The sequence below is a fragment of the Drosophila melanogaster genome, chromosome X (genome assembly GCF_000001215.4).
Source record: "Drosophila melanogaster chromosome X".
Taxonomy (NCBI): domain Eukaryota; kingdom Metazoa; phylum Arthropoda; class Insecta; order Diptera; family Drosophilidae; genus Drosophila; species Drosophila melanogaster.
Window position 1 is genome coordinate 19,196,056 of NC_004354.4, and position 21,990 is coordinate 19,218,045.

The 21,990-nt window shown below is 46.0% G+C and overlaps 5 protein-coding genes across 9 annotated transcripts; 2 read left to right on the top strand and 3 right to left on the bottom strand.

The window, feature by feature from the left end:
• Window positions 1-2: 2 nt before the first annotated feature.
• On the bottom strand, window positions 3-5,924 carry CG7990 (uncharacterized protein). 3 transcript variants are annotated; one of them, NM_001258815.2, is made up of 6 exons: window positions 5,409-5,725; window positions 3,772-3,830; window positions 3,218-3,409; window positions 2,462-2,726; window positions 2,176-2,394; window positions 3-2,088 (listed from the first exon to the last, which is right to left on the bottom strand). In NM_001258815.2, exons 1-2 carry the CDS (start codon window positions 5,547-5,549, stop codon window positions 3,807-3,809), a joined length of 165 nt encoding a protein of 54 aa, NP_001245744.1. In that variant the 5' UTR covers window positions 5,550-5,725; the 3' UTR covers window positions 3-2,088; window positions 2,176-2,394; window positions 2,462-2,726; window positions 3,218-3,409; window positions 3,772-3,806. The 3 variants fall into 3 exon arrangements, with proteins under 3 accessions (NP_001245744.1, NP_573361.1, NP_001285429.1); NM_133133.2 differs by lacking the exon at window positions 3,772-3,830; NM_001298500.1 differs by lacking the exons at window positions 3-2,088; window positions 2,176-2,394; window positions 2,462-2,726; window positions 3,772-3,830 and having other exon boundaries at window positions 2,972-3,409; window positions 5,409-5,924.
• A 123-nt stretch (window positions 5,925-6,047) lies between these two features.
• Ulp1 lies at window positions 6,048-12,132 on the bottom strand. Its single transcript, NM_133134.3, has 6 exons — window positions 11,979-12,132; window positions 9,018-11,737; window positions 8,009-8,881; window positions 7,772-7,936; window positions 7,511-7,712; window positions 6,048-7,431 (listed from the first exon to the last, which is right to left on the bottom strand). Exons 2-6 carry the CDS (start codon window positions 11,702-11,704, stop codon window positions 6,817-6,819), a joined length of 4,542 nt encoding a protein of 1,513 aa, NP_573362.1. The 5' UTR covers window positions 11,705-11,737; window positions 11,979-12,132; the 3' UTR covers window positions 6,048-6,816.
• Window positions 12,133-12,638: 506 nt separating this feature from the next.
• Window positions 12,639-16,027, bottom strand: CG14195 (uncharacterized protein). 2 transcript variants are annotated; one of them, NM_001298501.1, is made up of 5 exons: window positions 15,148-16,027; window positions 14,784-15,093; window positions 13,564-14,285; window positions 13,143-13,491; window positions 12,639-13,073 (listed from the first exon to the last, which is right to left on the bottom strand). In NM_001298501.1, the coding sequence occupies exons 1-5, from the start codon at window positions 15,301-15,303 to the stop codon at window positions 12,766-12,768; spliced, it is 1,845 nt and encodes a 614-aa protein (NP_001285430.1). In that variant the 5' UTR covers window positions 15,304-16,027; the 3' UTR covers window positions 12,639-12,765. The 2 variants fall into 2 exon arrangements, with proteins under 2 accessions (NP_001285430.1, NP_728227.1); NM_167641.2 differs by having other exon boundaries at window positions 15,148-15,454.
• Window positions 16,028-17,198: 1,171 nt separating this feature from the next.
• On the top strand, window positions 17,199-18,883 carry Mur18B (Mucin related 18B). The gene is made up of 2 exons (NM_133136.3): window positions 17,199-17,351; window positions 17,422-18,883. The coding sequence occupies exons 1-2, from the start codon at window positions 17,238-17,240 to the stop codon at window positions 18,751-18,753; spliced, it is 1,446 nt and encodes a 481-aa protein (NP_573364.1). The 5' UTR covers window positions 17,199-17,237; the 3' UTR covers window positions 18,754-18,883.
• A 576-nt stretch (window positions 18,884-19,459) lies between these two features.
• Window positions 19,460-20,605, top strand: Muc18B (Mucin 18B). Of its 2 annotated transcripts, none has more exons than NM_001298502.1 (1): window positions 19,460-20,605. In NM_001298502.1, the coding sequence occupies exon 1, from the start codon at window positions 19,508-19,510 to the stop codon at window positions 20,432-20,434; it is 927 nt and encodes a 308-aa protein (NP_001285431.1). In that variant the 5' UTR covers window positions 19,460-19,507; the 3' UTR covers window positions 20,435-20,605. The 2 variants fall into 2 exon arrangements, with proteins under 2 accessions (NP_001285431.1, NP_573365.1); NM_133137.3 differs by having other exon boundaries at window positions 19,460-20,527.
• Window positions 20,606-21,990: the final 1,385 nt, after the last annotated feature.

Below are 21,990 nucleotides of genomic sequence, written 5' to 3' on the forward strand. Positions count from 1 at the left end.
TGAAATGGTTCGAAATTCGTGTGAGTTGTATTTATCTTTATTCAATTAGGAAGCTACAAAGTTTACATATGTATTTCATAGTTAAGTTTTGCATTTCATTTTTAATTAATTCTCTTACGTTGTGTCGCCTAAAAAGTTATGCAAAGGTAAAAAGTTGCATTTTAAAAAGTGACCATCCATTTGCCGGACAAAATAATTGAAGATTAGCCGGTGAGCGGTATATATAAAGCGCATATATATATATATATATGAATATATGAATATAGTCTGCAACCGGATCGGATGCGACTGGAAGTACATATTCTTGGGGGTGTGGGAAAGAGAGAGTGAGGCACATAATCGGAAATGGGGAATCGAAATGGAGCGGGACAGAGTTATACATTAGTATAGATATAGTTAAAGTGGGCTAAACGCAGGCCGTGTAAGCATTAACAATAATTCAAATACAATATATATCTGATCGATCGCGAGGTGCAACTGGCAACTTAACTATTGCATAACATATCGCATGAGTGGGCGTGAGCTTGCTTGCATTTGTTAATCTGTATAACATTTTTTTTTTATAGAGTGTCCGTTTGTATTTGGTTTTTTGTGTGAGAATTAACAATTGTTTCATTGGCTTAGCTACATAAATACGTTGCTCGTTTTCGGGAACATACGGGGTTATTACCTAAGACGTCGATCTCCTGCAAATATAATGCACAATCGCAATCATAATTAAGGTTAGCAATAGCACGTACTACTTATCGAATAAAACCTTCCGCCTGAACCTGCTGTGTACATATGGCACAAAGTTGGCCAAGTAGCGATATCAATTTGAACTCTTCTCGATTTACACTAAGTACTCTTGTGTAGAAGAAAAAAAAACAAAAAAAAAACACCTACGCAACTCCTTTGCTGCAAAATATATTGATCCTAATCTGGTTTGCAATTCGGTTACCTATGATGGGCCTCTAGTTTTCACCGGATTGCTCCGTCTTTCGATTTTTATTTCACTATTAAAGTTGGCTAAGAACAATTGTTTACTTGGCTACATTTGCTTATACCACTGACCTTCTGACCCCGTGAGCACCAGAAGCCGCACCTCCACGTCCATTCGGATTATTCAATCCGATCCACGATCAGTGAGGGATTCTGAAACTATGGGCATGAGTTAGCTAGCTATCAACTATCCGGGAAATATCATTTGCCATCACTGCTCGGATGGAATCTGTGGAGGTCCTGGTTCGTTGCCCGCAGCAAAGTCGCACACTTAATGTCTATTGTCTGATTACCGTCTATTAGAATCGTGTCCTTGTTCCTTTTATGTTTGTTTGTTTTTCTTTTGTGGTTGGGGGCCAATAGGGCCTGTCCCAAGGAGGCTATTTCCCGCTGCTCGTTATCATCTTGTATAAACGATATGTACTAAGTGGTAAGTAATGCGACTTCTATTTATTTTACTTTACTTTACTGCCTAACAAATGAAACTGCTCGCACCTGGCTTGGCTCCTTGCATTCCATTCGAAATTGACATGAGATCTGGCGAGCTGCGATCCATTTGGTTTGGTTTTGGTTTTGGGTGCACTTAATCCCTAGGTAACTTATTTCACGTATTTAGAATGTGTACATAGAACGGTATGCCCTCTAATCTGGCAAAATTCTTTACATACTTGTTGTTAAATTCAATAGCTATATTAATCATGGAACTATGGAACATTTATCTCTGGATTTTGGTTTGGTTTCGCTTTCGGTTTAGATTGATACATAAGTGTAAGTGTAAAGAGAATCGAAGAATTAGAAGAAGGCTAAATTTGCTATGGTTGATCGGTATGGAAGCGCTTAGTTTTAAAGTTGAAGAAGTTCGTTAATTGTACGTTTCGCACGGGAATTACACGCACACGGTTCACTGGAGGAGTGGCGTGCTGGGGGCATCTAGTCCTGGTCGAATCTAGTCCAGTTTCGGCCGGTTGCTCAAATACTGGGCAAGATTCTCGCGGGGTCCCTGCACGATCATCATGAACTGCGATGGGAAGTCCCAGATGATGGTGAAGTGGAAAAGCATGTTGGCAATGGCGATCAAGTACTCGAAGAACGCGAACCAACTGAATGCTGTCAAGAGATGTGGGAATAGAGATGTGGGAGATTCATTATCTGTTTCGGGGTGGAAAATGTGAAACTAAGAGATTTGAAACGCACCCAAGTCGTGACAGTAGAAGCGATGTTTGGCAAAGAACACCAGCAGGCCGACGGTGCTCAGGATGGAGACGGCGAACAGGATCTTCTTCCACTTGATGGAGAGGAGCTGCTTTTCGCTCAGTGCCTGTCCGGCATTGAGGATGCCGTTCAGCTTGATGGTGGCCAGCATGTAACACAGCGAGCAGACCATGAACGTGATGAATATGCGCTCGTGAACGGCTGGAAGAGAGAGAGCAGACGGATCAGAGGGATCAGATGTACGATTGGGGGGCTGGGCAGGACCTACGGTAGTTCTCGCGATTCGATATATAGGTGACGCCGCCCAGGGACGCGATCTCGATGCAATTGAGCACCAGGATCAGCGTGATGAGCAGGCTCGTCTGAGGCACCTGGGCGGGACTGATCCGACGCAGCTGCGAGCGGTAGTAGTTCTTGTAGACAAAGGCGATGGGGATTCGCGGTCCGATGTGGAGCGCGATGCTGAAGCGCCAGAAGTAGCGCTGCGGACTGACGCCGGTAATTGCACTTATCGAGGGTATAATGTTGTAGACCTGGTAACGAATGCCATACATAATTAATAACATTAATCTGGAGACTGAAGATATGGTGGGAGATGCTCTTGAATATGGACGGACGGGTTACCCTTGAAGTGAATGCTCTCTATACTTGCAAGGAAAATGAATTATGGCCACTAATAATCAAAATATATATTAATAACATAAAAAAATCAGATATGTATAAATCTATTTGAGTTATATATATACCCAAATAGGAATATATTTCACTGGTGAAATTTATTGTAATTAAAATTAAATAAATGACCGCTGGTGAAAATAAAAACCGCCATGCGTGGAGCAATTGTGAGCGAATCGTTTGGAAAAGCGGATTTGCGTGTCTCCAATCTCGGCGGGATTCCCGCAGGGATGACAGTGATTTATTGGCCACGGGCGACGCGCCGGAGCCCTGCCCAAAACATTCATCATTCATCAGCATCATCCTGGCCACTGAATACCCTTGGATCGCCCGGTGCCCATTTACTCACGCGGCAATGTGTCTCGTGGACATCGTCGTACTGGAAGACGTAGGCGGTCACGAAGCACGTGAAGAGCGTCACCAGCGGCAGCAGGGCGGTCACCACGCACAGTTCATGGAAGCTAGCCAAGTAGTGGATGGCAACCTGCTGCTCCTGCGGCTCCCTCGCATCCGCCTGCTTGGAGCTAATCGTTGTGTTGATCTGCAAGGAGTTGCAAGGAATGGAGGCCATTAGGATCGAGCGGAGTTCAAGCAAAACCACTGCGCACTATACTTGGGATGTGCGAAATGCCACATAATAACATGTGATGGAGAGTATTTGCAACATATAGCTTTTCGTTATCAATTAAATGAATTAATTAATATTAAATTGATAGTTAAAATCCACTCATTGAGTTATTAACGTATAGGTAGTAATCAGTATTAGGGTTTTTCGAGTTATCATTGAAATTAAATATTTCCCAGGACAATGTTTGCTTATGTGGCATCGTTCCAGCCCAGAACCGCAGTGGTTTCGCCTCTTAAATGGAGGAGTGGAGAATGGAATGGGATGGCAGCCCTTACCTGGCCATAGTTGGTGGTCGAGTGTTTCGTTTTGGTTAATGCACAACAACGATAAAGCGCTAAAAAAAAAATAAATAAAGGTAAAAATAGAAATGAAAACCAAACAGAAGGCGTGTGAATAAATCAATAAACAAAAGACGAACGATGGGGCGCAGCGAATTAAGGCGGAAACTATGCGATCCGGCTGAATAGTGAATGCGGTTCGCCTGGCATCCCGAACTGGATGAGCCGGAGTTATAAATAAACAAGTCCTTGAGTTCTTGGGCAGACAAGGGGAGTAGGGGGCGGGGGCAGGATATGAATGATAGCCTGGGGGGGTGGCAAGGACACTCTCTCCCCCTTTCTCACTCTCTCTCTTGCTCTTCCTCTCTTTATCGTTCTCTGGCGCTGCGAAGCAGCAAAGGATTAAGGACCAAAAATAGACGAGCCTCGCCTGACGTAACCATTATTACCAACGGCAGCTGGCCAAAATTAATTAGCTCAAGTTAATGGGAAATTGGCCGGGCGTCAGAAATGAAATTAAATATGTGCTGCGATTGAATCGGGACACCGGAAGCGAGCAGCTCGAAGCTCGCCAAGAAACTGGGCCAAAGGTGGGTGGTTGGGTGGTTGGGTGGTTCGCAAGGACATGGCGAAATCGAATAAATGATTAAAACGAGAAACAAACAAACAAGCGCCGCCTGTGTAAATACACGCATTTCGAAAATTAGGCAAGCCAGCGAGAAAAACTAAATAAATGCGAAAACGTGTAGCAGAAATGCACGGAGAATATTTTTCATTAGCTCAATATTTTCCAAACTTCTAGAACTTAGCTGGGTTTACAAATCAAGTATTTGCAGTTCAAAAAGATTCATCCGTTATTTCATGCAGTTTACGATACATTTACAGGGATTCTCAAATATCAATTCTATTCTGTATGGCATTATATGTACTTATTGGTTATCCAATAAACTTTTGAGTTTCAGCAAGTTAGCCATTTGTGGAACACCTCTATTCCTGTAAGTGGTAAGCTTTCTTTCGGCTTTAAAGAGAGAATTGTGGTTTCGAAAGGAATATTATTAGCTTGATTACTTAGCCTTACGGAATAACTGGTGGAGTAAAAATATGTACTTGTGATTGTTTTTAAATCCACTGATTCTGTGTGCTAAATTTGGTTTCATTTTATTTTGTTGCAAAAATGGCTTTTAGCATTTCTGGATTTCTGGACTAATTTGAAAATATTTTCGGTGTGAAAAGTGTTGTGGGATGGTGGGAGGGGGTAGCAGGGGGGTGGCATGCGCGCTGACTGCGGAAAATTACAACAAACGAGCCGAGGAGGAGCATGGAAAATAAAACGTTCGCCCACACACACACACACATGTACACACGGACACACACAGTTGTTGTGCGCGTTTACAACGCTTTTTGCTGAGCAGCGGGGTGAAATGGGTGATGGTGGAGGATGATAAGGAGGAGGAGGGTTTGGGGGTGTCACTAAGCGTGCGCTGCCTCCGCTTAAAGTTATATAATTTTTGGCCAGGCCAAACAAACCATAAATACACACACTGGTTCGCACGAACACTTAAAAAAAAAAAAGAACAAGAAGAAAAAGTGGAAAGCAACAAAATTGGGCAACTCCATGGAAAAACGCCTCTCACCGCTGCTGGGTCGCTGGATCCGCCGGAGCAGCTGTTCCCGCCACCTCCCCCGCCGTCGCCAACGCACCTGGACACCAGGTCCGTCGCCCCCATCCCGCTATCTGCTGCGGATGACGTCGCCGCTCCGGTGCTCTGCTGCATTCTGTGCTCGGTTGTCGGCGTTGACGCTGGCGATGACTTTGGCTGTGGCGTTGCTGTTGCTGCTGCTGCTTCTCGTGCTCGTGCTCCCGTCGATGGTGCTATTTGGCATAATTTGCATGCCCCAATCGCTGCCGTCGCCCAGTTGTGACCGCGCGCGCGCCTCTCTCGCAACTGCTGCTAATCCGCGGGCCGTGTTCCCAGTGGCTGCTTTCTTGCGCGGCCTGGTCGCACTGCCCGTCTGGGGTGGCATGTCCACACTGGCGATATACCGTTAGCTTTTGTTATTACCGTTATGCTTTGTTGGCAGGGTCACACTGATCGCTCGACCTTAGCGGGCATCAGGCATATCTATTTCGAAATTTTGATATAAGACAGAAAAAGCTAAACAATCAAGTCTTTTTTCGAGATTAGAATAAACAACTTGAATTGTCACAACTTTGGCCCCTTTTGTTGCATCCTCCTCCCTGTGGATGATTTGAAAAGCATCATAGAATTTTCATATATTTTTTGTTTAATATATATTTCTGTTTAGTTCGCTCTGCAAAAATAAATTATATTACATTATGTACCTTAGGTTATGAAAGGTGTACTACTTCCTAAGGGTTAGAGAAAATCTTTACAAAAACAAAACTAATACCATTAACCCACATTTACCTATATTTGTATAATAAGTATTTGCTTGAATAAGCTACATTTTCAAAAATACTAAATTAAGATTGATTCCTTATTAATATTATCTAATTTATAGGAATATAGCGACATTTTCTTTAAAAAAAAAAAAACCGATAAATTCAAAAATAAACTGGAGTATTAGTATGATTTTCAATTATCAGCGGCTCTGATCTTTTCAACTTAACGATATGAAACAGAAAAGACAATGTAAGAAAAAAATATGAAATCCAGTAATTCCTAGTTTAGAGTTAGGATTAGAGCAGTACATTACATTACATTAGTACATATTCATAGCTTGCTGTATTCTAAATATTAATTATAAACTTGAAGATATTCGGCGATTAATACATCCTTATTCGCATCGCTTTTACTTGGTGACATTTTATTGAAGAAATAGATTCTCTTTTACAATCAGATATGAGAACAAGTTAATGCACCAGCAGGGGTCTCAGCCATCTCGATTCTATCGAATAAACGAGTTCGTTCGATGGCTAAGTACTTGTCGCGAATTCATGCTTGGAGTGTTTACGTAAGATTTGTAAAAATAAGTAAAGAACTGAATTCTCCATTTTTGCGTAGTTTTGTGCTTGAACCCCTACTGCCACAACTTTCCGTCGGCGATTTCCAGGGCCATCTTCGTGCGGAAGTACAACATTTCCGCCTGGGAGAAGGTAATCGGAACATCACGCGTTATATACTCGGCGAACATGCAGCTGAAGACACCGCAATCGCTGCTATTCCCTTGACGTGGTATATTCTGCGCGTTCTCGACAACGAAACCGGTCATATCAAACGGCTGTTTGCGCTTGTCTAGTGACTCTTCGTGCAGATATTTAACTAGAGCATCAAGCGCCGGTTGGTTTGGTCTTCCCATTGAGTCGTAATAGAAGATTGTCTTGTTACGCAAGTGTATGATGGCCATGCACCAGTGGACGTTGCCGCAGTGCACTGGCACCGGTATTATGTCCTTGCTGAACAAGTCCACTTTGCGAGTCCAGCGCCTAACGCCTGCATACCCAGCTTGCAGGAGACGGGGCATGAAGAATGTGTTCATGGCGTAAGTGGCGGGAAGTTCGCCAGCTCGCTTCTCCGAGCGTTCCGTCAGCATGGACATGTAAAAGTTGATGATCGCGTCGTTAAGCCATTCGCCATCAACAAACGTGAATATGTCGTCGGTAGTTATTTGTAGGTTATATTTGAAAATTAAGTTCTGAAATAAGATTTTAAAGCGCAAGCATATAAACGTTTTAAATGGGTACACATATAAATAAATAAATATATTCGTTTACCGTCGTAACCTCAATAGTTGTCATTTCTTGAAAGCGAGCGTGGTCCTCCTTTGTTAGCGGAATGAGCTTGGTCTCTTTCTTCTCTTCCGGCTGTTCCAGGGGCCCGATTTCAAAAAAGGGCCGGTGGGGAGCACCAGACCGGAACATGACTTCCCGCAGCTTTTTTTCATAGGCAAGGCGTTCATCTTTGCTTTCATTAGCCCTAAAATTGGAAAAAAGCCTCTTGGTACTGGGCCTAATTATAGCGTTACAAATACTTACTGCTGTTCAGCTATTCCAAGAAGATGCATGGATTCAAGTTGCCGGCGATTCGCTCTTGCTTTGAAATTTTCCGCAAAGTCATTCCTTAGAAAGATACAGTTGGCAAAGCGACGGTGCAAGAAGTCTGGTTTCTTGATTCTGGTAGTTGTAGGTTGAGGTGCGTCACTAATTGGTGATAAAATCAGGATTTTTGATTATTGCAAATTATTTACGTTTGGATATAAAGCATTTATTTACTTTTCCTTGGTTTCGTTGGCTTCGTTGGCTTCGTTGGCCTCGTTGGCTTCGTTGGCTTCCTTGACCTCCGGGCTATCTTTAACCAACATTGGCTCAGTGTCAGAAGATGAGCAAGTTGAACAAGTGCTGCAGGAGGAAGATGCGCTGCTGGAAATAGTGGACGCATGGCTGGCAGAGCTATTGCTAGCGTTTCGCTTTGGCTGCTGTGGTGCCGGAGACCTGTTCTCCTCATTCTCCTGGCGGTTGATCAATTTGGCGTACTCCGTTAGCTCAGGGTTCGCACGGCCATGTGGCGACGGGAACGAATCTGTTATATTCGATTGGTTGTCTTGCAGTGAGCAGCTGCTACTGGTTGCCGACTGGGCTTTAGCCCGCTGAAACGTTGGCGGGGTACCCGGCTTGAGGTAGCGACTGCCCACGTAATTTGTTTGGGTACGGATAAGTTCGTTATACTGCTCTTGATCCTTGCAGTTCATCTCGTGGGACAGAATGCTTCTGTGCAGCCGAGACGGTTCTCTGCGCACCGTATGGCTGGAGTGCCCATTTACGCGCGACTCGGAGATGCCATTATGGCCTAGACGCACCGCATCCGAGTAAGTCATGGGCCTGGATGATGGGCCCGCGTTAGCAAGTCTCTGTGACGACTCCTCATCGTCAAATGGCGTAGGTACGTGGGGGGCATCATTGCGCACTCGGTGCTGCGTGTATACCGGCGGATTAAATATTGAGAGCCGCTTTGAGCTCTGGGGCTGATCCCGCTTGGCCATCGAATTGTTGGGAATCAGGTCCTCGGCCGTCTCATTCGTTATCAAGCGGGGAAAGCTGTTGTCCACACGCCGGTACTTGATCAGACGAGGGTTCTCTTCTTGGTTGCTGAAAGTAGAGAAAAAACATTAATTGAAATTTTTACATGGGAGTAGCAATGAATGACATAAAATTGTTGCGCAGGCTTACCTAGTTGGATTTAGGTAAACAAAATTAAAAATAACATAAAATTCTTAATGCTTACCGTCTTTTCTGGGATAAAAAACTATTTTCCGGCTGGCGGCCGGCACCAAAACCTTTTCCGTTTTGAGCCTGGAATCCCGTTCCGGTATCCGTGGAGTCCGTTTCGCTTTCTCTGGAAGAATACCAACCGGATAGCATACCACGGATCTTTTTTAATATTTCTAAGCCCATCGAAATGTCTTCTTGGAGGTCTCTTTTCGGCGTGGGGCGTGGAGGTATTTCCTTAGTTTGCTCGAGAATCTCTCTCAGAATGGAGATGATCTCATCGGTGGCCCGGCCGTGTATAATTTCGGTTAGAACCTTATGGCACACATCGGCTAGCTTCTGGCGGAGAAGGAAAATTGACTTCCGGTGGGCTTCGGCTTCGGGTTGCTCTGGATCGGCCACCAGACTTTCAGAGATATCGCGAATTAGATTGAAGGTTTTGCGAATACAAATAGTGCTCGGATCGAGTGACTCTAGCTGCTCCCAATGTTCAGGTGAAACGGGGTCTGATATATCTTCTGAAGTAGATCCTGGTTGAGCTTCAGCGGGCGGTAATGGTGTCGAGACCTCATCAACAAAGTTCTGATGCTCGTGGCCTGTGTAACTAACCAGTTCTCTGTCCCGTTGGCCTTCGTTTACCTCGTATGCTGGTTGAACCTCAAAACTGTTTTCCTGGGATATTTCCAATTGAGGTACGTACGGAGTCGCAGTTTGTATAGTTTGTATATACTGGACCTTAGAATAAGCCTGGTTAGAGTGGATGGTGAATTCCTGCTGAATATACTGCCTCTCTTGGATATGATCTTTCTGACCTTTCTGCTGGTATTCAGAAAAGGGCTGCAACTTTCTCTTTTTGACCTTAGATTCGAACTGGTGGGTTTGCTTCTGGATCTGTGGTACACTCAGCTGATCTTGCTTCTGGAGCTGGAATTGTTGGTTCCCCTCAAAATTCAGGTAATGTTGATCTTCCTCTTGGTCTTCCGGTGTTAACTGCTCGTTTTCCTCCTGGATGTATGTTGCGAACGGGATGTCGGTTACATTGTGATAATTTTGTTTGTGAGTGTCAGTAACAATCTGCAGATCTCGCTTCTCGATTTCAGATGCGAACTGGAACCTTTCCTTTTGGAGCTCGGCTGTTTGTTGATCTTGCTCCTGATTATCAGATGCGAACTTTAGATCTTCATTATCATAATGGATCTCGATTACGAACTGAGGACTTTGTTGGTTTTTCTCCTGGATTTCAGGTATAGTGTGCAGATCATCAGATTCGAACTTTAGATCTTCATCATCGTCATCCTGGATCTCGATTACGGACTGAGGACTTTGTGCCTGTATATCAGTAACAGAAGGAGATGCAAGCTTCGTAACTTCGGTTACGATCTGCTGGTTTTGCTCCTGAATCTCAGCAGAAAACGAGAGATTTTCCCATTGGATTTCGGAGACAGCCGAGTAATCCTCCTGGGTCTCGGTTATAGTCTGATGATTTTGCTCTTCAGTTACAATCTGGTGATTTTGCCCTTGAATATCAGACGAGGTCTGGAAAACGTTCACTTGGATTTCGGGGGCAGTCTGGTGAACTTCCTCCTGGATCTCCGTTACAGACTGGTGATTTTGCTCCTGGATCTCTATTACAACCTGAGGACTTTGTACCTGTATATCAGTAGTGACAGGAGATGCAATCTGAAGACATTTCTCTGGGATCTCGGTTAATGTCTGTTGGTTCTGGTCCTGAATCTCAGAGGCACGCGTGAGATTTTTTTCTTGGACTGCAAGGACAATCTGGTTTTCATCCCGGATCTCAGTTAAAGTCTGATCCTGAGCCTCAGTTGCAATCGGATGATTTTGTTCCGAGATGCCATTTTCAAATTTCTGATCTTGCTCCTGGATATTATTGATTTGAATTTCGGGGACAACCTGGTGGAATTGCTCCTGGCTCTCAGTTATAGTCTGGGGATTGTGCTCCACGATATGTAATATAATCGGTTGATTATTCTCGGAGGCCTGATCGCATAGTTGGATTCCCGTTCCTATATGAATGTTTTGTTGATATAGGACTGGCTGATTGTTGTACTGCTGGACATAATATGCGACCTGGTTGTTTTGGTCAAGATCGATCAGGGCATCAACTGTAAGGGTGATGGTCGGTAGTGATGGTGGTTCTGGCAAGGGGGATGGAAATCGCAGTCTTATCGGCGAATCTATCAATGGACAATTTTGCAGCTCATGGAGTTGATGTATTGGCGATCCATCTGGAGAGTAACGCTGATTCGGAACTGGGACACACCGCGGCAGCAGCGGCGAGTAGTTCTGGCTAGGGAACGTAAATCGTGAATCCCCTGGCGGGGAACAATACGCATTAGTGTTCAATGTCTCGAATGCCTGTTCAGTTGGCAATAAGTGCGATGTCGGGAGACCTTGGTTCTCCGCCCATAGGAGTTGTGTTGCTGTGGCGTTGGCTGCTGCTTCTTCCGATCCTCTTGGCGCTACTGACGGATTACCCCAACTTGGAAACGTGCTGCGGCGTGAGTCCACATGAGACGCGACGCGCTCAATCACGTTCGGGTGAGCTGCTGGCGACGGCGAAAATCGCTGTCCTACTGCCGAACCGACTACTCGTGCTGCCGACACATTGCTCGCGATTTGGAGTGCGGATTCGTATGCGGAATTTGTGGACAAATCGGTGTCCTCGGGAGGCAGCGACATGCGTGTGTTCGCTACCGCTTTCGCTACTTTTAGCTGCAAATTGAAATTTAATCAGAAATTATTTTTCCACACGCATTCGCTTTCAAGAATCGCAAGAAGAAGAATAAGCAAAAAAGGAAAACGAGCCGGCAAAAAGGAAGCCCGATTTTGCGCATTTTTCGCTGTTTTTCGCCGTCTTTGCTTGGTGCCACTTCTGCGGCCGCCGGAAAATGCCGACGCTGCTATTGCACCGCACTGAGTGCCACACCACAAGCGCCTTGCAACAAACACTTACCCCTTGGCCAGGTTTTAAACAATGTACACTTTTCACTGTGACTTGAGAAAATTTTCGCAACTTAGCTCGATGAAAATTGAGTAAAGAAAGAAAATTTCGGTTTTGGCGTACTGGTGCCTTAGTATGACCGTACAAGATATTGCTCTATAATACCAAACCAATCGATATCGGCCAACAGTGTTGGGTCTGGCTGCCGCATCATAGCAGGCAGCTTTCGTCACGCAGCGAATGTAATTACCTAGAAATATCTGAGGAAATAACGGCATTTAGTCTTACTGTAAAAATACGACAAATTCGGTGAAAAGGGAAATTTTTCGTCAATATTTTCCAATAATATTTCAATATTTTCAATATTTCTTACACAGCGAATTTTGTAAGAACATGCATTTTTTTTAGTGTGCGACAGATTTCTAAAAAATTGAACCAATCTCTAGAATGAACGCAACATTTTATACTTTTAAACTTATTTTAATCGGAAAAAAACTGTCCACATTTCCAAAGTACAGTAGTCAGCACAGCTTAATGGAAAAATAGCTAAAAGGCTATAGCTACTTCTGTAGCAGTTCTTTAGGGATATTTTAAAGGCCAGCATTCCATTCTTTTTTCAAATTGACGTAATAAGACTTTTAAGACTTATGTTAAAATGTATGTAGCTTGCTTATAGTTTATATATTTATTTATTAATATCACTGCACAAATACAACAACAACGTCAGCCACAGCAGCACACACACACACACACATACACGATGCCTTGTTGTGTGAGAGTGCGCGAATTCTTCAGTCCCTCAATCCTTGCTCTGGCAGCAGAAGAAGAGGAAGTTCCAGAGCAGCGTGGTAGTTCCGTAAAGGGCGCCGGCCAGTCCCACGGTGGCCTGGAAGGAGTACCGCTCCACCACCCAGTGGGCCAGCGCGCCCCAGAGGAGAACCAGCAGGCCGTTGGTGAAGTGCACCGGACGGCGGATGGCCGTCCAGTTGGCCCGCGTCATGCCCATCTGGAAGACCAGCTCCTGCAGAAAGGCGGTCACCACCTGGCCAAATCCCAGCAGCACGGCGGACACACTGAGCAGCAGCTTGGAGGTGGAGAAGCTGATGACTGGAAGCGAAACAAAAGATGGATCTATTGATGGCCCGGGGAAAGCTTGAAACGGGTATCATGACTCACAGATCAGCGCCAGGCACTTGCAGATGCTGCCCAGCGTGTGCCACTGGAGCTTCCGCTTATAGAGGCTCGTGCCGAAGCGCGGAGTCATCAGGGAGAAGCACATCCATGGGAAGGCCAGCAGCGAGAAGAGGAACGGGATCTCGGCGTTCTTCAGCGCATGGTGGCTGACCGCCAGTCCGGGTAGCACCGTCAGGCACATCACGTAGCTAAAGATGTCCGCCGAGAGGAGCAGCGTGGTGGCGTACAGCTGCGGCACCAGCAGCGCCTGCTGCAGCGGCATGGCGATCTTGTCCAGCAGATTCCACCACAGGTGCGTGGTTACCGCACGCGACATCCGCCGGATGCGGCGCTGAAAATGAGGAGCATACGGAAAGGTTTCACATCCGGTCACCATATTCCACAAAGCCTGCGCACTACTCACCAGGTTGGCATAATCGGGAGGTAGGGGTGAGGAGCTACCTGTACCAGTTCCCGTTCCTGTGCCCAAAGGATGCTGGGGCGTCAGTGGATAGAGACGTCCATTGGACAGGGACTTGTGCGACATCTGCGAGGCGGACATGGCATAATTGTCGATGGTCGCATTGCTCGACCGCATCATGGACACCGTCTCGTCCTCCTCGGGTATGATCTCCATAATCTCCACCCCGTTGGGATTCACATACGTCACATACGCCTCATCGGTGGCCAGCATGTAGTTGCTGTGCGTGTCCACCACCACAGCGGCGGCGACGGCACCACTGGGCGTGGCCATTTCGGTGGTGGCCGGATTCCGCCATGAGAGCGTGTCCAATCCGTCCAGCTGGTCCGCCACCAAGTTGGCCGCCAGTGCGGCTCGCAGCGGCAGTGCAGCGAATCCCGTTTCCGCCTTGATCACCGATATCCGCTTCGTGGTGAAGGCATCCTCGCGATGCTTGGTAATGATCAGGCTCAGCGGGATGAGGTTCACCAGCAGGGCGGACATCAGTACGATGGACTGGGCGGTGCCGTACAAGGTGCGCAGGCTGGTGAACACGAACGAGAGGAACAGCTGGCAGAAGGCCTCGCCGCACAGGTGGATCGTCTTGCGGACGTACTTGTCCTCCCGCGGACGCACTGCCTCCAGAATGACGTGCGTCTTCCACAGGTACAAGCTGGAGCCGATACCTTGGACAAGGCGATAGAATGTTGTGTTAAATTTGTCGCTTTTCCGCTTTGAAAATAAAAAATTCTGTCGAACTTAAGTTTAACTTTAGTTTGGGCACAGTTTAACATCATTGATTCTTTAATCGAACTCCTTGCGGCATAGAACTATGAAATTATTGAATTCCATTTATATTTGAATACATAAACAAAATCGGACTGATAAGGCGTGCAGTGTAATAATGACACCCACTAATATATATATATACGTGATATGTGATATATTGGGTATACGATAAGCGACTTATTATCACAACGAAGCTGTCGTTTTATTTGAATAAGTATGAAAAATATCCTAAACTTTCTTTTAAAAGTGCTGTCACAAATAATAAACTCCGCAGGCACAACTATGTTTATAAGCACAACTGTACAAAAGGCTTCCCGCCTTTTTGGACTTGAGATTGCAGATGACAGATGATTAGCCCCAACTTGTTACGGATGACTGAATCCCAGGTAACTTACCTGCAAAGAATCCGTAGAAGACAATAGCTACCACCTGTGTGGTGGTTGTGACCACGATCCAGGCGGAGGAGAACAGGATCCCGCTGACCATCAGCGATACGCAGGCAATGAGCGTGGCCAGGAGGAAGACCCGTCGGTACTGCGTCGTCTCCCTCGATCTGCCACTGTACTCTGTGTCCAAGTGCTCCATGATCGAGCGGCAGAGCTCGCCTGTGGCCTGGTAAACGATCGCCGGCCATATCCTCAACACCAGATCCTTGTCGGACTCCACCACGTTCCCGTACAGATAGGCGGGTGTGGCCAGGAAAGCCTAGATCTCAATGGGATTAGAGAGACAACATGATGGCATATACCATATATTTACGTGTATGGCGAAGCCGCAGAGCATATACTTTTGCTGGATGTGCTTCTTGACCACCCTGCGTCTCTGGATTCCGGCGGTGGCTCTGGCAGTGGGTCGTCGCACTGGACCGGAGGCAGCCACGCCCACGCCCGCCCCGCCGATCGCTGAGGTTGCCATCTAGCTGGCTATACCGATGTGCGGCTACGGGGACTCTGCTCGATGTGGACTAGATGGACGACTAGATGGCTAACTCGGGAAGGTTGATCCGTATCCGTTCGCTGGGCGCTTGGAATTTTTGTGTGCGCTCCGTCTAGCCGCTGGCATTCATCATTCACCAAACCCCAAAAACCGTTTAGATAATGGGCGCTAGCACACACATATGGAGCACACACGAACGGTACGGACCACCAGTACCAGTACCAGTAACCATACCCGGAGAATCGGAGAACCGGAGAGGCAGGCTGATAACATCGGGCCTCTTATCACGATATACCACAGATATACCACAGAGATATCTCTGTCCACACACTGCACAAGTGTATCTGCGCAGCTGCGTATCTACGTATCCGTGTATCCATAAAGCCGTGTATCCGTGAGATTAACGTCAGATATGTAAAGCGTTTGCCTGCAATTCAGTCAGCGCGCAGCGGCGTCAGCGCCGGATTATGTTTATGGCCGCCAGTTGGAGCAGATAAATGGCTACATATACAACTGTACACCTAGATCGACAGACACCTGGTGGGTGGTGGTCGCCCAGAACGGTTAACAAGGTCAACAGGCTTCCGATTGACCCTCATCTCGCTTACGAATCGTGCTTTTAATGGAAAGTACATGTATCATTTTTGTTGAACTCCAACGTAGATATGCGCTTATCGGTTCAAAAATATCCACTAGATTGCAGATAGATGACTCAAAATTGCATAGGTGGAGCGCATAGACAAAGCATACCATATTTCTAAAATCATGACTTTTTGATTCTAAATACTTCATACATACTAAATATATATATATTTCACTGTTTATCACGTATTATATTAACCGTTTTCTTCAAGCCAATCATTTATATTCTTCCATAATCTCTATCGACTTTGATAAGCCTTTGCACTTTCCCTTATTATTTATATACCTTCGCGCACATATGTACTTTCCCAATCCAAAGATTCCATCCTTCATGTTATGATGGGCAAATCTTGGTATTTTGGCTTTTTTTTTAAAGAGAAAAGTGACTCAGAAGGGGGATATGGTTAAATATAGATAAGGTGTCAGCATGCGATTAAGTTGTACATCACGGAGTTTCTTTGAGTGCGCTAGCTCATAATGACGACAAAGTTCTAAGTTTCTTTAAATAGAGACCAGTACTTCAGGGAATAAAATAAACCATGTTTCGTTCATTTTTATCAATGGAAATAGTCCTGTAAAGATAATTTTTACGGTGATCATAAGTTATGCTAATCATTTAAGCCTACAATTTTATACTTAGCTTATTTTGTAAACAATAAAAGAAAAGCTACCAAATAATTAGAGTTATAAACGATTATGAACTTCAAATGATCCTTTTTAACGAAAAACGTGTTAAGCTGCGCAGTGAGGATGTTAGGATGGAATGTCACCATGGTTTGCAGATTTGGGATGCGTCACTACCATTGTTATGGTTCTCCTCCGGAAAGATCGGCAGCAAAAAAACAGTAGCGGTGAAGGGAAGAAGATCGGACAAACATGTTTATCTGGAGCTGCCATATGACGCCCACTTGACCTCCCCCCAGATTTAACCGACTTATCTTTACACACTTCCGTTTCACATCCGCGGGGGCATGTGGTGCCGGTTTACAACTGTATTTTGCAACCCCAAAAACCCTCCGGCGACGTCAGAGCGGGGTGAAAAACAACCAGATATTTTATTTGCACCATATACGGAACGTATCTGGCTGCCTGTCTATCTGCCAGATACAGATACGGACATACGGCACAGTTACCGGGGAGATGCGAGGTGCTAAGCCCGATAAGGCCCGCCACCATCACAGCATCCCCGACGGATCGGCCAGCTATATAATTGGCCGTATTCTCGGCTAGCAGCTCACACAACGATCGACCGACGTTAGCCACTGGCAACGATGACAACGACCACATCACCTAGAGAAACCACACAGACCACATTTACGGTTCGCAAGATGACGGGCCGGCGAATGTCAAAGCTATCCACAGTCCTGCTGTTCTGCGCCGCCTTGGTAAGTTTCACCGGAGGACCCAAGTTAGGCCAAGGATTAGGCCGATACCTGACCATTTGCTAACTTGCAGCTGCTGACCAAGTCCTGCGGCATCCTGGCGCTCAGCGGCGACGGTTTGCCCCAATCCCAGGATGTGGGCCAGGCGGAGCTATGGAGCGATGATGCCACCACCACCATCATTTCGCCCAGCGAGGAGAACAGCGGTTCCGGTGGCTGGGAACTGACCACGGAGGCGGACACCACCATACCGAGTGAGGAAACTACTGCGGGCAATGAGGAAACCACCGTTTCCGAAGAGGAGACCTCCACGGACGCCTCTGGAGATGTAGAGACCACCACTGCTGCGCCGGAAACTTCACCAGCTGACCAGGAGAGCTCTTCCGCTCCCGAAGAGACCACTTCCGCTCCCGAAGAGACCACTTCCGCTCCCGAAGAGACCACTTCCGCTCCCGAGGAGAGCTCTTCCGCTCCCGAGGAGAGCTCTTCCGCTCCCGAGGAGACCACTTCCGCTCCCGAGGAGAGCTCTTCCGCTCCCGAAGAGAGCTCTTCCGCTCCCGAGGAGACCACTTCCGCTCCCGAGGAGAGCTCTTCCGCTCCAGACCAGACATCATCAGCTCCCAACGAAAGCTCTGCTCCTCCAGAGGAAACCTCATCAGCGCCCGAGCAGACATCTTCCGCTCCCGAAGAAACCTCCTCCGCTCCTGCAGAGCCAGAGAGTTCTAGCACTTCCTCTGCAGCCAGTCCTTCCACGCCGGCAGGTACCACCATTGCACCCACCCCGCCCACTTTCAAATGCCAGACGGCAGGACTGTTTCCACACATCAGTGGCGATTGCAGCCGTTACCACAACTGTCTCTTGAATCCTGTGCTGCGACAGCTGCAGGACATTGAGCTCACGTGCCCGGAACTGACCGTCTTCTCGCCGAGCCTGGGCAGATGCGTGAGGGACTTGGCCGAGTGCCAGGTGGAGAGCTTCCCGTGCCTGTCCGTGGGCAGATTTGCCGGAATTGATGAGACCTACTACTACAGCTGCGTGGCCAGTTTGCAGGGCGGCTTCCACAAGTTCATTGTGCGCTGCTCCAGTGGCCAGAGGTTCGAGCCCCTGATTGGAGGATGCTGGCGCTATGACTGGACGCAGATTGTGCCCGGACAGGAGGCAACCGAAATCAGCGACCTGGCTGCCATCAAGCGGGAGCTGAAGCTGTACAAGGCCGAGGCCAAGCTGCGCCTCAAAGCGCAGAAGGAGCAGGAGAAGCTGGCCAAGAAGCAGCAGAAGTTGGAGGAGAAGGCCGCCAAGAAGGCCGCCAAGGAGCAGGCCAAGCAGCAGGCGAAGGCCGAGAAGGACAAGGCCAAGGCCGAGGCCAAGGGCGAGTCCATCGAGAGCGCTGAGTCCGCGGAGTAACTTGCTCCAAGCTGCGAGCTCCACGCTCCTTTTCTACAGATAAACCCTTCCATTTATGTTGGTCCCTTGCTCTAGTCTAGCGAAATTATCTATACTAATTTTTTTTTGCTTTGTGGCGTAAATAAATATTAAAAAAATATGCGTTTTTTGTTAAAATAGAAAACCTTAACCATCTTATAAGGTTAAAGTGCGAAATCTTTTAAGATTTGTTTAGTTATGATAACCTTTTTTCCAGAGTTAGTAACTTAGTCTAACTTTCTTTATCACAACTAAGCAAACTAAGCAATAAACGTGGTAGGGTAAAAATATTCCAGTCAACGGTATGTACATATTTATAAGCAAGAGCTTTAAATACATCTTTAAAATACACAGTAGCAATAAGAAAATAGTTGTTTATAAAATAAGATCTTAGGAAGTTACTATTTGATTTTAAGGGATTTTCACACTTTATCTATGGACTAAACGAGTTTGAAAGGAGCTCAAACATGGTAATTTCCATTACGGAAGAGATACGTTTCTTCGAGGGCAAGGAGATATGACCGTACTGACATTTATAATGATCCCCTATCTGAAGCTTAGTCACCGGGCCAGACTTTCGGCCATCACTATCGACATGCCTACGAATTCTGTCTTTATCAGCTAATCGTTGGCCATCTAGAAGATTGCCACCGTCACTGGCTATAAAAGAGCCCGGCCGATTGTCCGGCCAGTTAGTCCGTCGAACCAAGTGCCGAAAAACGAAACCCCAAACGAAATGTTTAAGCTAACGATGCTGATGGGCCTGGCCCTCATCCTGGCCCCATCAACGATCCAGGCCAAGTCCCTGTGCCGCAGCAGCGGCTACTTCGCCCTAGTGGATAACACACCCGACTTCTATGCCTGCCAGTCAACCGCCTACGGTGGCTACTCTCTGCGCTTCCTGCGCTGCCCCGCTGGTCTGGTCTTCAGCTCCTCGATGGCCCAGTGCGTTCAGTCCATTGCCGCTTTCGAGGCTCGTGATGATAGCAACATCGAGAACCCTACCATTCCGCCGAGCAACCTGGATGAGAGCACCACTGAGAAACCAGCCACTGAGGCACCTGGCACAACCGAGAAAGTAACCACTGCGGCACCTGGCACCACTGAGAAAGTAACCACTGAGGCACCTGGCACCACTGAGAAAATAACCACTGAGGCACCTGGAACCACCGAGAAAATAACCACTGAGGCACCTGGAACCACCGAGAAAATAACCACTGAGGCACCTGGAACCACCGAGAAAATAACCACTGAGGCTCCTGGAACCACTGAAAAGCCCGCCACCGATGCTCCCGGCACCACCGAAAAACCAGCCACGGATGCACCTGGAACCACTGAGAAATCAGAAACTACTGATGCTCCCGGCACCACGGATAAATCAGATACTGATGCTCCCATTACCGACGAGCCGTCAACCGCTGAGACCAGTACCGATGAGCCCAACACCGAGACCACTGAAAGCGGCGAAGAGACCACCATCGAGGACAATGTGTGCGCCACCACCGGACTATTCCCGACGGGCAGCTGCACGCACTTCATCGTCTGCAGCTACGCCGAAGGGGACGAGCTGAAGGCCTACACGAAGAAGTGTCCTGGCGAGATGCAGTTCGATCCCTTCAACAGCGTTTGCTCAGCGTCTTACGACTGCACTGCAGGAAACTAATTTTGGGATGCCAGAGGGAATCGAGAATGGATGGATGGTGTGTCCTTTGAGTGGGCTGCAAACGAAGCGGAGTAATAAAAGCAGTCCAAACCCAAATTTAATCGAGCTCTAGCTTTTATTTACTTCATTACTTTAATTTTTTGTTATTCACTAGTGATTACCTGTTTATTTTTTTTTTTTCTTTTTTTGAAGTGAATAAATTCTAGTTTAATTATTATTAATTTATTGGAAATCATATCTGGCATCTTGATGGGCTGTCAAGTGGTTGCGAGTGACGCCAATTTCGAGTTCAATTTCAATTCCATTCGCATTATCCATGCGGGCGATAAGAAGGCATCCTATTGGGCCTCCACTATCTTATCGCCAGTCATTAATCATTCCAGTTTGACCAATTCTCGAGTGACAAATTAGCCTCGCAGAGATGTCGCCAAATCGATTTCGTGATCACAAATCAAGTGTCGAACTTCGAGTCACTTCGAGAACTTCCAGGAAATACCTCTTACTTTTCGGCAAAGTAAGTTGTTTTCGTTTTCGGTTAGCATCCATATTGAACTTCAGCATGGCAATTTTCGTGAAAATTATCTAATCTTTGCTACTTTCATTCATCTTTCACAGAAGACTCACTTCGTTTATAGATTGCAGACTGCAGCCGAGTCTTGTCTTTTCTGAAATGAAATTGAATAACTTTTAATTTTTAATTTTGAAAGTAGTATATATTTTAGCTCTCATAATTGAAAAATAATAATTCCTCGTTCTCGGGTCTCCAAAGACCCTTTCCAGTTCCTGGAATCATATCTTATCTATATTTTATTAAATTGTCATTGATTGATGAAACTTTTGATGAACTTTTTATTGTTTCCTTGCGTTGAACCTATTGACATCTATTATATCAGTTTTTATGGTATTTTGTTTTGATTCTTATGTTCATTATTAAATGAAAACTAATTAACGTATGTGGGCCTTTTTAATCAACCGAGAATTCCCCGAATATTATCTAATCTTTGTCAAATGAATATAAATAATTGCTACTTTTTTCCCTTTTATGATATGATTTACCTACAACAATTTCTTAGTTGATATGTAATAATGTTGAGAAGCTATATCATTTTTTTCCACATGTAAACCAGATCCCCTTTACAATAAAATATATTATAATTATGTATAATATAATTTGATGAATTTGATTTTTATAAAACTGCAGTTTATATGCAAAAAGGTAGTGCGAAAATATGGATTTATACATATGTAGATATATGCTATTTATATTCGTTTTTGCAATTTAATGTAGTAATGATACGTTGATGAGGTGTGATTATATCCCACTCCTGTTTCCTGTCCTTGGTCCTAGTGTATATTTAGTTGGTTCTACCCCACTTGTATAATTGGTTGTGAGATAAGCCCACAAAATAAGCAGCATATTATTTGTTGTTCCCTTATCCCCGCCGTGAAACTGGCATTCAATCACGTGTATTCATTTATTCACGGCGATAATGAATGAAAATACCCGAGTTATCTGGCGGTTCCGTGTCTTGGCGACTATGCGATGGATGGTCGGG